This window comes from Otolemur garnettii, unplaced genomic scaffold (assembly GCF_000181295.1).
Source record: "Otolemur garnettii isolate 467f Iridium unplaced genomic scaffold, OtoGar3 scaffold00022, whole genome shotgun sequence".
Classification (NCBI taxonomy): Eukaryota; Metazoa; Chordata; class Mammalia; order Primates; family Galagidae; genus Otolemur; species Otolemur garnettii.
Genome location: NW_003852417.1, coordinates 15731258 through 15745494, shown reverse-complemented (window position 1 = coordinate 15745494; position 14237 = coordinate 15731258). Strand labels below are relative to the sequence as shown.

The 14237-nt window shown below is 36.5% G+C and overlaps 1 protein-coding gene across 1 annotated transcript in view; it reads right to left on the bottom strand.

The window, feature by feature from the left end:
* LOC111724355 (nuclear receptor coactivator 1-like) overlaps positions 1-14237 on the bottom strand; it is a 186194-nt gene that overhangs the window by 14172 nt on the left and 157785 nt on the right. Inside the window, exons 5-6 of the mRNA XM_023511817.1 lie at positions 9495-9592; positions 5334-5500 (exon numbers count right to left, since the gene is read on the bottom strand). Of these exons, the coding sequence (XP_023367585.1) occupies positions 5334-5500; positions 9495-9592 (265 nt within the window). The remainder of the gene's footprint in view (positions 1-5333; positions 5501-9494; positions 9593-14237) is intronic.

Below are 14237 nucleotides of genomic sequence, written 5' to 3'. Positions count from 1 at the left end.
GCCTTAGCTGCTTGAGCCATAGGCACCGAGCCAATCTTTTTTTTTTAAGACAGAGTCTCACCCTATCACCCTGAGTAGAATGCTGTAGCATCATTATAGCTCAACCTCCTGGGTTCAAGTGATCCTCTTGCCTCAGCCTGCTTCAGCCTCCCAAGCAGATGGGATTACATCTGCCCACCACCATGCCCAGCTAAGTTTTTCTATTTTTAGACAGGTGGGGTCTCAGTCTTGCTCAGATTGGTCTCAAACTCCTGAACTCATCAATCCACCCACCTCAGCCTCCTGGAGTGCTAGGATTATAGGTGTGAGCCACAATGTCCAGTTGCACACTTAAAAATCTTAATTACATTCATTTTATGATGATAAAATAGAACATCACAAAGGTTAAGCAATGTGCTCCAAATCATGTTACTATTAACAGTAGAATGCAGTAGCATGAGGATGTAAACACTGACTGACCAGGTCCATTGTTTCAATAATGAGACAAATGTTCTAAAGTTCATACCAAAAGTTTCTGAGAAATAGGTAATTATAAAAGAGTGATATTTCTTCCATTTTTTATCTTTCCCTTTCTGATGTGATCAGATGCCACAAAAGAGGGAATGAAGATATGATTGTTCCTTCTAAGAGCCTGCACAGGTTTGGTGCCTGTAGCTCAGCCGGCTAGGGCGCCAGCCACATACCCTGGAGCTGGCAGGTTCGAATCCAACCTGGGCCAAAAAATAGCTGGGCGTTGTGGCAGGGGACTGTAGTCCCAGCTTCTTAGGAGGTTGAGGCAAGAGAATCAGTTGGGCCCAGGAGTTTGAGGTTGTTATGAGCTGTGACGCTATGGTATTCTACCCTGGGCAACAGCTTGAGACTCTGTCTCAAAAAATAAAAAGAGCCTGCACAAACTTAACATTTCACATTCATGTCATGATGCTCTGATTGATAAAACTGTAACTTCTAAAGGATCTGGAATTCTTTTGTGTGGCAATGTTGAAAATCCATCCCACCATCTTAAAGCAGCATCATGCTTAAAAAATGAAAGTTTCACCAAAAACCAAATACGGTATTACTGAGTATAGAAATCCATCCTTTTCAATTTAAAATATTAAGTATTTCAAATATTCCAAAAAACACAGAAAATTCTACAGCTTATGGTCATACTATCACCATTCGGTTCTCACACATGCTAACATCATTTGCATCAGGTCTTTCGTTTTTAAATAAATACTTGTAAATATAGCTAAACCTTGATGGCCTTGCTCCTCTGGTCCTTTTTTCAGAAGTAACCATTATTCTGAGGCTGGCATAATAATTTCTAAGCATTTTTCTATACCTTTACTACAGTATTTCATGAACAACCTATTATCTTTGTTTTTAAAGTTTATATAAATATATACAGTTATGCATACAGTTGATCCTCTGTATCTGTGGGTTTCACATATTCAGAAAAATATTGCATCCAAACCGACGAACGGGTACGGACCTTTTTGGGTCATTATTCCCTAAACAATACAGTACAACTATCAGCATAGCATTTACATTGAAGTAGGTATTGCAGGTAATTTAGAGACGATTTAAAGTATGTCTTATGTTTGAGATTTAACCACATTGATACATATAGTTTTGATTTGTTTATTTTAATTGCTGCACATTATATAAATAACCCATGGTTGATACATTTATTTCCTTACTGGTGGAACTTTTGACCACCACAATGCCACAATAAACTATTTCCAATATTTCCTCTTTTGTAATTTCTTCAGGATAAATTCTAGAAGAGAAATGGCAGGATCCTAAAGTCTGTGTAACTTCAATATTACTAAGAATTAACAAATCATTCTCCAAAGAAGTTGAATCAAAGACACTGATTTGTTTTTCTGCAACCTCACTGATACTTGATATCGCCATAGTTTTCAATTTCTGCGTCTTACCCATAAAGGGAAAGAATAAGCCTTCCTACTTGTTTCTTGCCCCTTTTTGTCACCTGGGACATGAGCAGCTGAGACAAGTTTGACCACATGGATAATGGCAACACCCTAGGAATGACAGAGCAAGGAAGGAGCCTGAATCCTGACACCTAACTGGACGCTTTTTAAAACCACGGTATTTGGGGTGTCTTGTTAGCCTTAATTAATACACTTCATACTTCTCATTGCCTATACTACACATAATTTACTGACATGCTATCATGAAGAGTAAGAATTTGATTTATACCAACCTGCTACACACACATTTCCCTTCTATTCATTCTCCCAGTATAGTTGTAACAATTTTTATAGTAATTAATATTTAATATCTATGTTACTGTGGCTACATAAATATACTTTGTAAGAAAGCCGAAGTATGTGCTATGATTTATATTTCTTTTCTTGTATTTTGTTTTGGGTTTTCTGTGTAGTTTAATTCAACCCTAAACTTTATTCCAGAGGTAAAATTCCTCTCAGTTTGGTTGGTCATCACATACACAATGTGTTCCTTTTTTTTCCCCATGGAAACCCTCCCTGCAGCCCTCCATCTCCCTGCTCCTACTGAGGCTGGCTATGTTTCAGGTTGCTGCACAACTGCAATTCTGGGCTACTGTTTACCTTTCTTCTGCGTTAAGATTCCATGGTTTCCCAGGTTAATACTATGCCTTTCTTTCTGGATTAGCAGATACGAAAAGAGGTAACATTTTTAAGACTTTTGGTGTGTGAAAAGTCTTTTATTTTGCATTCAACTTCATTTGTATAAACAGAATTCTAGGCCTAGGATCCTAGTTTTTGATATTATTTAGAAATCTGAACCTATTTTGAAAACAATCTAGTATGAGACCTGTTTATTTCCTCTATCATGTTATTTCTCCCTAGTGTTTTAAAATCTCATTAAATTATACATTGGTATGAGTTTCTTTTTCTCTTTCACTGACTGTGGTGGGCACTACCTGAGGGCTTTCGATCTGGAAACTTACATTCCTCTAGTTCTGAGAAGGGTTTTTTGATATTATTTCACTTATCATTTCTTCTATTTGATCTGTTCTCTTAGATATCTGGGTCTAATTACATGTTACATTTCCTGAGCTAATCCTGTAAGTTTCTTATCTTTTCTCTCATTTTCCACTGCTTGACTGTTTATTTTCTAGGGAATTTCTTCAGATTTCATCTCTTCATCCACTCACTGAAAGCCTACCTGCTACTGTATGGCCAGACATTGCTTTAGATATTGACAATACAGTGGTAAACAAATAGAAATCATTGCCCTCGTGGAGCTCTGGTTGGGGTAGGAAAACTGATGTATAAAATATGTAATATGTCAGACGTAAAAAAGTCCTGGGGGTAAAAATCAAGGAAAGTGTAGAGGGATGTGTAGATTTTGGTATTTGTAGATTTTAAATTGAGTAGTTAGAGACAATTTAACTGAAAAGACATACTGGAGCAAAAACATGAAAGGAGAGAATGATCCACATGGACACGTAGGGAAAGAGCATTCCAGACAGAAGGAATCCCTGAGTCAGAGTGTACCTGGAACTGGTCAAACAGAGGGTGTGAGAAGGCACAGACAAGAAACAAGGGAAAGAGGGAAAGTTTCTTCTGTCCAGCTTGTTTTGCTATTTCTTGTTTTGAATGTTTCATTTTATAGCACTTTATTCTTATTTTATAGATGCAGTATTTTTCTTTCTTTTTTTTTTTTTTGTGACAGAGCCTCAAGCTATCCCCCTGGGTAGAGTGCCGTGGCATCACAGCTCACAGCAACCTCCAACTCCTGGGCTCAAGCGAGTCTCCTGCCTCAGCCTCCCAAGTAGCTGGGACCACAGGCACCCGCCACAATGCCTGGCTATTTTTTGGTTGCAGCCGTCATTGTTGTTTGGTGGGCCCGGGCTGGATTCGAATCTGCCACCTTAGATGCATGTGGCTGGCGCCTTAGCCACTTGAGCCACAGATGCCGAGCCACAGTATCTTTCTTAAGTCTTTGAGGGATTGTTTGGTTGTTTTACATTTTCTTTTGTTCCCTGAATTGTTTTTGCTTCCTATGAGTTCCCTTTTTCTTTGCTTGGTTTGCTCTCTTCTGTATTATCCAATATCTGACTTTTTGTTCATATTAAAGAGTGAGGTACTAAAATTCTGAATAGCGGCTGTATGATGAGTAGGAGCAAGACGAGGAGCAAATTTTTCATTTGGACTATTCCCATATGACTTTACCAATTTCCCCAAAGGATTCTCTTCAGTTTAGGGAATATGAGCCCGGCTGTTCCTGTTCTGAGATCAAACAAGGAAGGGACTATGTAGCCTCTTGCTAGACTCCCCTTTGCAGGTTACATCGTGGCTTCTCCTGTTTGCTAAATCAGTTGTCACTAGACTATCTTCCTCCAGCTTCGAAAATCTTAAAATCATAAAACTTAATTACTTTAAATAGATCTGTCTATAGTCTTTTCATATTGCTGCTAATAAAATGAAGTTCTTTTGGGCCCAGTCCTTCTGTTTGCTATTAGTGGTCTTATTCACTGTGGAGTATTTCCTCATATTTTATATGATTTTCGGCATAAAATCACCCTCAGAAGCACTTTTTCTGTGGCACTCCCATGGGGTCAGGCTATGATAGGGTTCTAAGTACTTTGCCTTTGAAGGCAACCCCAGACCTTGGTGATGTGGCATTCCCAGTAAATGTAGGTGGTAGAAATATGAACCTCAGGTGGTGCCCACAGCTCAGTGGGTAGGGTGCTGACCACGTACATGGAGGCTGGCAGGTTTGAACCCAGCCTGGGCCAGCTAAAGCAACAATGACAACTGCAACAAAAAAATAACCGGGCATTGTGGCAGGTGCCTGTAGTCCCACCTACTTGGGAAACTGAGGCAAGAGAATCGCTTAAGCCCAAGAGTTTGAGGTTGCTGTGAGCTGTGATGCCATGGCACTCTACCAAGGGTGACATAGTGAGACTCTGTCTCAAAAAAAAGAAAAGGAAAACAAAATATGAACCTCAAAATACATCAAGGTTTTTTTCAAGAAGATTATTTTCCCCACCCAGAGTCTAGGTAGAGATAAGCTTTCTCAGATAAGTGGAGAGATTTTCCCTTCTGGAGTTACTATCCTTCAGCTCTATGCCAAGGTCTTAGGCTCAAGTCCACAACTTCTATCTTCTGACTCAATCTCCAAAGATACTTTGGTCCCATACTTTCCAAGGCAACCAGTTTTTAAGTTAATGTAATAAGCAACTTTGTTATAACAAGAAGAGTCTCACATTTACTTTGTAAAAAAAAAAAAACATCTTAACAAAAACATTTCTTTAACAAAATCATAACAGTTTCTTAATAAAAAATAAAACTGTATATTATAAATGTTTTAATAACAAAGTGTGCAGCCATTGTTTTTACCTTGTTCCATTCTCTTCATTAGCTGTATTTGATCGACTGTTTTCTTCAAAATCTTGCATTTGTCTGGCTTTACACTCAAGCTGTCAATGTCGCTGATGTTGGCAGACAGTAACTCCGCTAGCTCTTCTAAATACTTATTTTCTTGCTCCCTGCGCCTCTTTTCAGTGCTGTTACACAAACAAAATTCAGTTAGTGTACATTTATACCACAATATTTCCTGCTCTGATCAAGTATTTAATGTCTACACATTTAGAGAGATCCTTATTTTTATCCAGAACATAAATCCAGTGTTAGAAAGCAATTTAAATTCGTATCCCAAAACAGACACTACAAAATACCCAAGTTCAGAAAACAATTCTGGCTAAAACAGACAGAGTGAATGACTGATATAACAAATATAGTTCCCCAATCATATATATTCCTTGAATAACTAACAATTACTAGACATTTAAAAAGGAAACATACATTTACTAGTTGCATTTGGAACTATTTTATATTCTAAATAACTCCTTGAAATAGCATATCAGAATTTTTAAATAACTTTGTTATAAAGTATGCAGAGCAGACTATACTAGAGTTCAATTAATAAATGATAATTAGATATCTGATAAACTTTTCCCTTTTTTTTTTTTTTTTTTTGAGACAGAGCCTCAAGCTGTCCCCCTGGGTAGAGTGCTGTGGTCTCACAGCTCACAGCGACCTCCAACTCCTGGGCTCAAGCGAGTCTCCTGCCTCAGCCTCCCAAGTAGCTGGGACTACAGGCACCTGCCACAACACCCGGCCATTCCTTGGTTGCAGCCATCATTGTTGTTTGGCAGGCCCAGGCTGGATTCGAACCCACCACCTCAGGTGTATGCGGCTGGCGCCTTAGCCACTTGAGCCACAGGCACCAAGACAACTTTTACTTCTTATAGAGATTAGACCATTAGTTGATCCTTACATCAAAAATTAAAAAATAAACGCATTTGAAAGCAAAAAGAGTAACAGAGACAGAGCACAGTGAACACTGTGTTTCGTAAATAGCTTTGTCCTTAAAAAAATAGAAGGAAACATCTACTTATAAGTTCTCAAAGTGCAACAACAAAATCAAATGTGACTTAAAGCAAAATTATGAGAACAAGGAAAAATAGTCCAAACAGCTAGCACTTTTCTCTAAAATCATACTGAATTCATTGAATGAATATCATTTATTTCTGCTTTCCAGTCTCTAGGTTTATTATTTATTGGTTTATTATTTAGCCAAGTCATCAGGCAACCTGTTTTATGTAACACACACAAAGACAATGAAGTATTACTTTGAAATTTTCACATTATCATACTAACATAGTAAGAAAGATTAATTACAAGTACCATTTTGTTTTATAAGCAGCAATCAAAATCATTTGGCTGCATATAAAAGTGGTAGGAAACAGAGGAGAGCACAGGGAAAGATCAGTTGCTAAAAAGCTCATAACTGGCAATAATTAAAATACCCACTTAATGTTTCTTAATATTAAGGACTGTAAAAGCAATAACATTTATACAACATGACAGTAAGCTGAAAAGACCAAGTCAACTAATCAAATGTATCTAGCTACATAAAACAAAATACGAGATGATACAAAACAAAATCAAATTTTGAAACTGTAACAATCACATATCTATCTTTTTACCAGTCATATCTTTCATTATTGAAGAATTTTTCCCACTGTATTTATTAAAACTCTTATGTTACAACTTCCACAGCAAAAACATGTAGCAAGATATTTTGATAAATGTCAAGCCAAGCAAAATTATGAGAACAAGGAAAACAGTCCTTGTTTTCACGCACTGAAAGTGAGGCCTGAATAAAATGAGTAACATACGTTTTGGTATATACAAAGTTTCAGAGAACTTCAGCTCTGCAACTGACAGTGTTTGAAGACATCTGGTTTTACCCTAGAGAAACTTAAGTGATACAAAACTTACTTAGTATATAATCTATTTAAATCTATGTGTCTAAATTTCAATATGACTGTATTAGATTCACTTGGTGGGACTTCCAAATGTGTTTCTCACAGCAAGTTTTGTGTAAAACTGAAGTGCCTGAAAATCACTATCGTGTAAAAGAAAAAGTGATTAGAAGGGGTAAGAGGTAGACAGAGAAGGGACAGAGGAAGCAAAAAACTGAAAGTGATGAAACGCTGAGATGTCTAGAAAGGGACGTGAGATTCAGATTAGGAAAAATTACCAGAAATGAAGTAACCGTTAAACACCATCGTGTAAAGGCATTTATAAACCACTCGTTGAGTTGAACTGGAAATGTCAAGCAAGCATAAGGCACAGCTACCCATCATTTTAAGATTGGCATTTTATTTTATTTTATAAATTTAAGGGGCACAGGTATAGTTTTGTTACATAGATACACTGCATAAGAGTGAATTCTGGGCTATTAGTGCAACCAAGATTGGCATCTTAATCCTCATTCTTCTGGAAGAATAAAGGAATAGAGAAAGGCTAACAGGAGGGAGATATGATATCTCACCTCACCAAACAGTTACTCAGAAACTCCTATCCAAGGACCTGTACACAGGCTGGCAATACCCTGAGGTCCAACAAATGCACTTTATGATTAATGAGTTCACATCTATTTGGGGAAATGGAAATATTACACGGTGGTATTTATGCACAAACTCAATCAATTTCAAAATAACAAATTTTCATTTACCATGTCTAAGATATCACTTTATTAAAACTGAAGCTCACACATATCAACATCAAGGAGATGGTACTTTCAAATACTTTTAAAGCAAATATGTAAAAATAATTATCTTTAAAATATCTAAAGAAAAGAAAAAAGGATATATAAAATGTTGATATTTGTAATGATGCCATGTAAACATACACAAAAAATCAAAGAAAATCTACAAATTAGTCATTATGACACATAACAAAGTTCAGCATAATGATGGATATCCACAAATCATTAGCATTCTTATACATTAATAACTACCACCTGGAAAATGCAACACAAAATAATACTATTCCTAAAGGGGAAAAAACTCTTTGGTACCTTGGAATGTATCTACCCTACAGTAGGCTAGACATTCCTGGGTAAAATTATAAAATATTATTGAAGAACAGGAAAGAATTGAATAAATTAAAAGTCTTATGTTCATAAATACAGACATTCTAGAATCTAGATGATAAAAATGACAATTAATCTAATCTATAAAAGCAAAGGAAATTAAATCAATATCACAGAAGATATTTTTTCAAAGTAAACTTAAAACTGATTCTAAAATCTGTATGGACAAGTTAAGAACCAAAAATAGGAAAATAACAAGAACAGGGACTTGTCCCCTAAGATATCAAGGTGATTACCATAAGAAAGCTCAGAACCAGATCTCTATACCTATAGGAACTTTAACCGTAACAAAAGGAGGAAAGGACAGTGTCATCACTAATGATGGAGAAAAACAATAAAATTAGGTCCCTACATTACACCATGCCCCCAAATAAATCTCAGATCAATTAAAACCCTAAATGTGTATTAAAAATATATAAAAATACATGTAAAGCCTTAAAGTAGAGGAAAAAGTCTTAAGCAAGACCTCAAAAGTTTGACACATGAAAATCTAAGGTTCTGTTTGTCAAAAGATACCATAATAGAGTTAATAGGCAGGCTGGGAAAAAAATATTTACATCAAATATAAGTAAAAAAAGTTAGTAACTAGAAAATTTAAAATGATTATCACAAATAACAAAGAAAAGGACAAGTTCGGTGCCCTAGCTCAGTGCCTAGGGCGCCGGCCACACACCAGGGCTGGCAGGTTTGAACCCGGCCCGCCTGCTAAAAACAAAAATGACAACAACAACAACACAAATAGCCAGGCACTGTGGTGGGTGCCCTTAGTCCCAGCTACTTGGGAGACTGAGACAAGAGACTCACTTAAGCTCAAGAGTTTGAGGTTGCTATGAGCTGTGATGCCATGGCACTCTACCCAGGGCGACAAAGTGAGATTCTGTCTCACAAAAAAGGAGAAGGTGTCTTCCTGGGGGCAGGAAGAGAGCGTGGTGAGTATGAAGGATTCAGGGAAGGCCACTAAATTTGGAGCAGATTAAACAAAACTTCTAAAGTAGCAGTGAAAATAATAAAGCGGCTCTGCCAGAAATAGACTCAGAAAAGAAGAGTGTTCCCACCTTGATGCCAGTGTGTCACATGGTGATCCTTTCCTCTTATGTGAGTCTGGGTTAGCAGGGTCGGATGAACTGTCCCCGAGGCCACTCATGTTGAAAAACTTCACACCTCAAAAGAAAGGACAACAGTCAGAAATCTATCCTTATGACCTTTCCAACTAAATAAGAGGAGAGGAAGCCCTCTTACGTTAGAAATTTTCTGAAAACTGTGGTCTCTCAAACAAAACTACAACCATTGTAAAAGCATCAGCATTTATATAAAAGCACAGAAGTCATCAGCTATTGAGTATTTCTAAACTTTCTTTCCATATCTGTAAAATAAATAATCCTTTGTGAAATTATATCAATTAAGATAAAAACATTGCTAGAATAATTAGATACTGAGATTTTATTTTAAAGAGAAAAAAATCACTTTCATGTATAAATGTAAAAGTTGAATGTGTAACTAGAGTCAGGGAAATTATTTTTGTATTTATTACTTATACCCTTCTTTACAAAATGATTTAAAATAACTTTCACTCATAGGTTTAGGACTTTATATTGATAAAAAATAAATAACATATAATTATTAAAGTTCAAGCAATAAACTATTTAGATTTTGAATTATAATTTACACTTTTGCATTCTATACTTCAAACCTTTGTTTATGTCGTCAGGCAACAAAGATCAAGTGTTTAGTCTATGTTAGGATCTTGGTATAGATGCCAGAGAACACAAAGTCATTCCCCGTAGCACACCAGCCAGGCCTCTCACATGCTGCCCAGTTAGTAACTGCACTTAAAGATCCCTTCTGATCTGTCCTCCTCAACCACTGCACTCTGTGTAATCCCTAATGAACTCAGAAGCCTATGCCTCACTTATAATCATCACTATCTTTTGGATTTTATTAGCGCCTAACAACCCATTTCACCATTCTCTTTTATTCCACTTACCCTCTTAAAGGAGAAAATTATTGTTAAATGGGAAAACCTTTTTCTTAAATTCTACATTATTTAAAAACTATAGCACTGTGTATTCGAGCTTGCTCTGAGAAAATTTATTATAAACAATGTTGAGATCTATGAGACTCTCTCACGTGGCTTTAATTCATGTATGGGAGTAAACCCTTTTACTCCAGTCCTCAAACTCACGGATTCTCACCTTTTTCTGAAGACCAAAAACTATCATATCCTTTTTGGTATACAAATAATCTCTAAAATTTTAATCACAAACTTATTTCATACAACCAAAAAGGTATGTTTCCAATTTCACCACATTAGATGTGCATATTAAGAAAATTTCCAACTTCAAATATTGCAGTCTTGCAATTTTTTATTCTTTCTCTCTTTTACTCCTCATTTCTAATTGGTATCCCTGTCCTATTGATTCTTCCTTAGCAAGAGATTTTAGATTGTTTCTTCATTTTTAATTTCCAGATACAGTTATGATCCTAGTTTGGAACTAAATACCTCATTCTAGATTAAGGCGAGATCCTTTAATCTTGTTTCTCAATTCCAGCCATTCTCACTTCTAATCTGTCCTATAAACAGCAGCAAAAGCAGCCCTGCCTAAATGTCATTTTCAAGATATCACTTCCCTGATGTGGAATCAGCTTGATTTTCCTATCGGGGCAAGGTAAAGGATGGGCTTTGGTGCTGGTCGGGTGCAGAGAAAGGGGAACACTGTTGGTGGGAATACAAATCAGTGCAGCCGTTTTGGAAAGCAGCATAGAAATTCCTCAAAAAACTAAAAATAGAACTACCATATGATCTACCAATCCCATTACTAGGTATATCCAAAGGAAATAAAAACAGTATGTCAAAGAGATACTTGCACTCCTATGTTTATTATCGTTACTATTCACAATGCCAAGATAGGGAATCAACCTAAGTTGATAGAGGAAATGTGGCAGATATATGAAATGGAATACTATTCAGCCATAAAAAGAATGAAATCCTGTCATTCTTGGCAACCTGGATAAAGCTTATAGAACATTATGGTCAGTGAAATAAGGCAGGTACAAAAAGCAAACACCATGTGTTCTCACTCATACATGGAAGCTAAAAAAGGTGACCTCATGAAAGCAGAGAGTAGAATAGCGTTGTCAGAGGATGGGAAGGGGTAAGTTGGTTAAAGGATACAGAATTACAGCTAGATACAGGAGTAAGTTCTAGTGTTCTATAGCACTGTATGGTGACTACTACAATCAATAACTTATTACATATTTTCAAATAGCTAGAAGAAGAGATTTTAAATATTCCTAACACAAAGATATGATAAATGATTGACAGGACAAATATGCTAACTACCCTGATTTGATTGTTACATACTGTGTATGTCAAAATATTATATTGTACTCCATAAATGTGTACAATTGTTGAATCAAAAATAATATTAAAAGCAAGAAGAAAAAACAACCATGGGGTTTGGGCCAGAAAGACTTTGTTCAAGTCCTGGTTTGTCCAATGCTTATCCTTGGGCAGAACATAGAATCTTCCTTTAACCTTATTTCCTCCTCATGTATTTTTTGTATTCATTGGTGTATTGGAGTCATTCTAGTCTCTTCTCTCATACTCCACATGCAAGCAAACATCAAAATTTCTCAATTTTTATTTCCTAAATACTTCTAAAATCCATCCCTTCATATTCTAGACCCCAGTTCAGGTTCATACTATCTCGTGCTGGACCAATAAAATAGCTTCCTACATGATCTTCCTGTTTCCAGTCTTGTCCCTCCTTAAATCCATCTCCTGAGGAGTTGCCAGAAGAGGACACCGAGTGTGTGCCAGATCATGTCGGTTTCTTGCTTAAAACCTTCACTACTAAATTCTCATTACTAAGTAGACAGCATCCAATCCTTAACAGAATACACAAAGTTTACATCAGCTCTCATCTACCGTGTAGCTGTTATAGAATCTGGTGAATGAATATCTAAATGCCTGCCCACCAAATCAAGTGTTTATAGATTGTTATTTACTCCATATTACATATATAACCTGTACATCAACAAATTATATGTGTCTGACTACTAAACAGACATTTCCATCTGTACATCCTACTGTCACCTCCGACCTCATCTCCTACTTGCACGTTCCCCATTTCTAGCCTTCCTCTTCCATGTTTCTCAGAAAACAGGTTCCTGCCTTAGGCCACCCCTCCCCACCCCCTGCCAGGAGCACTCCTCCATATTGAAGCAAGTATAAAACATGATAAGACTTTTAAGCTTCAGATTTCTATTTACAATAAATGAGATGTACTGCCATTAATGGATTAGTGTCATAATACAATGACATACATTATTTGTATATACAAACATAGATTATAAAAAGGGTACCAAAAATGTGTACATGTTTTTTAAAAAACAGTATTAAAACTGTAATAATATATCTGGAAAACAAAAGACGAATTCATTTGAGCACCTCTTGTAGTTACAGAAGTCAAATGTGACTTGAGTATTACAATTTTAACCATTAGACGTGTGCAATTACAAGAGGTGCCCAAATGTGACTTGTATACGTCGTTTGTCATCCAGATAAATTGAGTGTTACAATCTTAATACAGCTTTTTCCTTTCTTAAAATGCATATACATTTTTTTGTACCCTCTGTCAAAAAAAGACTTTAAAAATAAAATCCTCCATAATATCTTCTCAGTAAAGGTAAACATTAGGCAAAAAATATTAAATTGGCCTCAGTGTACAGCAGCCCAAATTAAAACAGCAACAAATATTTATTGAGCTCACTCTATATGGCAACCTCTGTTACAGACCCTGGGGATACTCCTGTGAATAAAATTTGCAAAATCACTGTCCTCAAAGAGTGTCACTCTATCATAGGGAGACAAACAGATAACATTAAAAAGTAAATTAGGTAGTATATTAGAAGGTGGTAAGTGTTATGGAGAAAGAGAGGCTCAGGTAAGTAGAGGTGTAGAAAGTAAGGTAGTTGAGGAAGACCTCACTAAAAAGATGAGCTATGAACAAAGACAAGAAGCCGAGGAGGGAGCGAGCCAGGAGAAGGGCGCCTGGAGGAGTGCTCCTGGCAGGGGTGCGGAGGGGTGGCCTAAGGCAGGAACTTAACAGTTTTCTGAGAAACAGGAACTAGGTAAGGCTAGAAATGGGGAATGGAAGAGTAGGAGATGAGGATAGAGAGATAATGGGAAGCTACATCATTACAGGGGCTTGGAGAAATCATGTAAGGATTAAGAGCAAAGGAATAACAGGATTTGACTTTCACTCTAAGATTTCCTCTAAGAAGGATAAGCATAATCTTTCTCATCTCAATGTTCTGGTGAGTGTCCAACTGCTAAATGGACATTTCCATTTGGATATTGCACTATTACCTCAAATTAAACATGTATAAAACATGATAGAGTTTTAAGCTTCAGATATCTATTAATGATAAATGAGACAAACTACATTATGAATTAATGTCATTAAAAAAGTTTGTTAAATCTCATGTTTGGCAAAGAATAGGAGAGGAAGGGATCTATAATAAGGCAAACACAGAGACTTATATACGCCTTTCGAAATTTACAATTTAAGGTGGACAACCCCCAATTTAAAGCAAGTATGCCAGACTTATAATAACAACCACAACAAAAAAGGTGTTGAAGACCTGAACATGATTTTGTTAATATCTTTTTTTTTTTTTTTTGCAGTTTTTTGCAGGGGCTGGACAACCCCCAATTTAAAGCAAGTATGCCAGACTTATAATAACAACCACAACAAAAAAGGTGTTGAAGACCTGAACATGATTTTGTTAATATC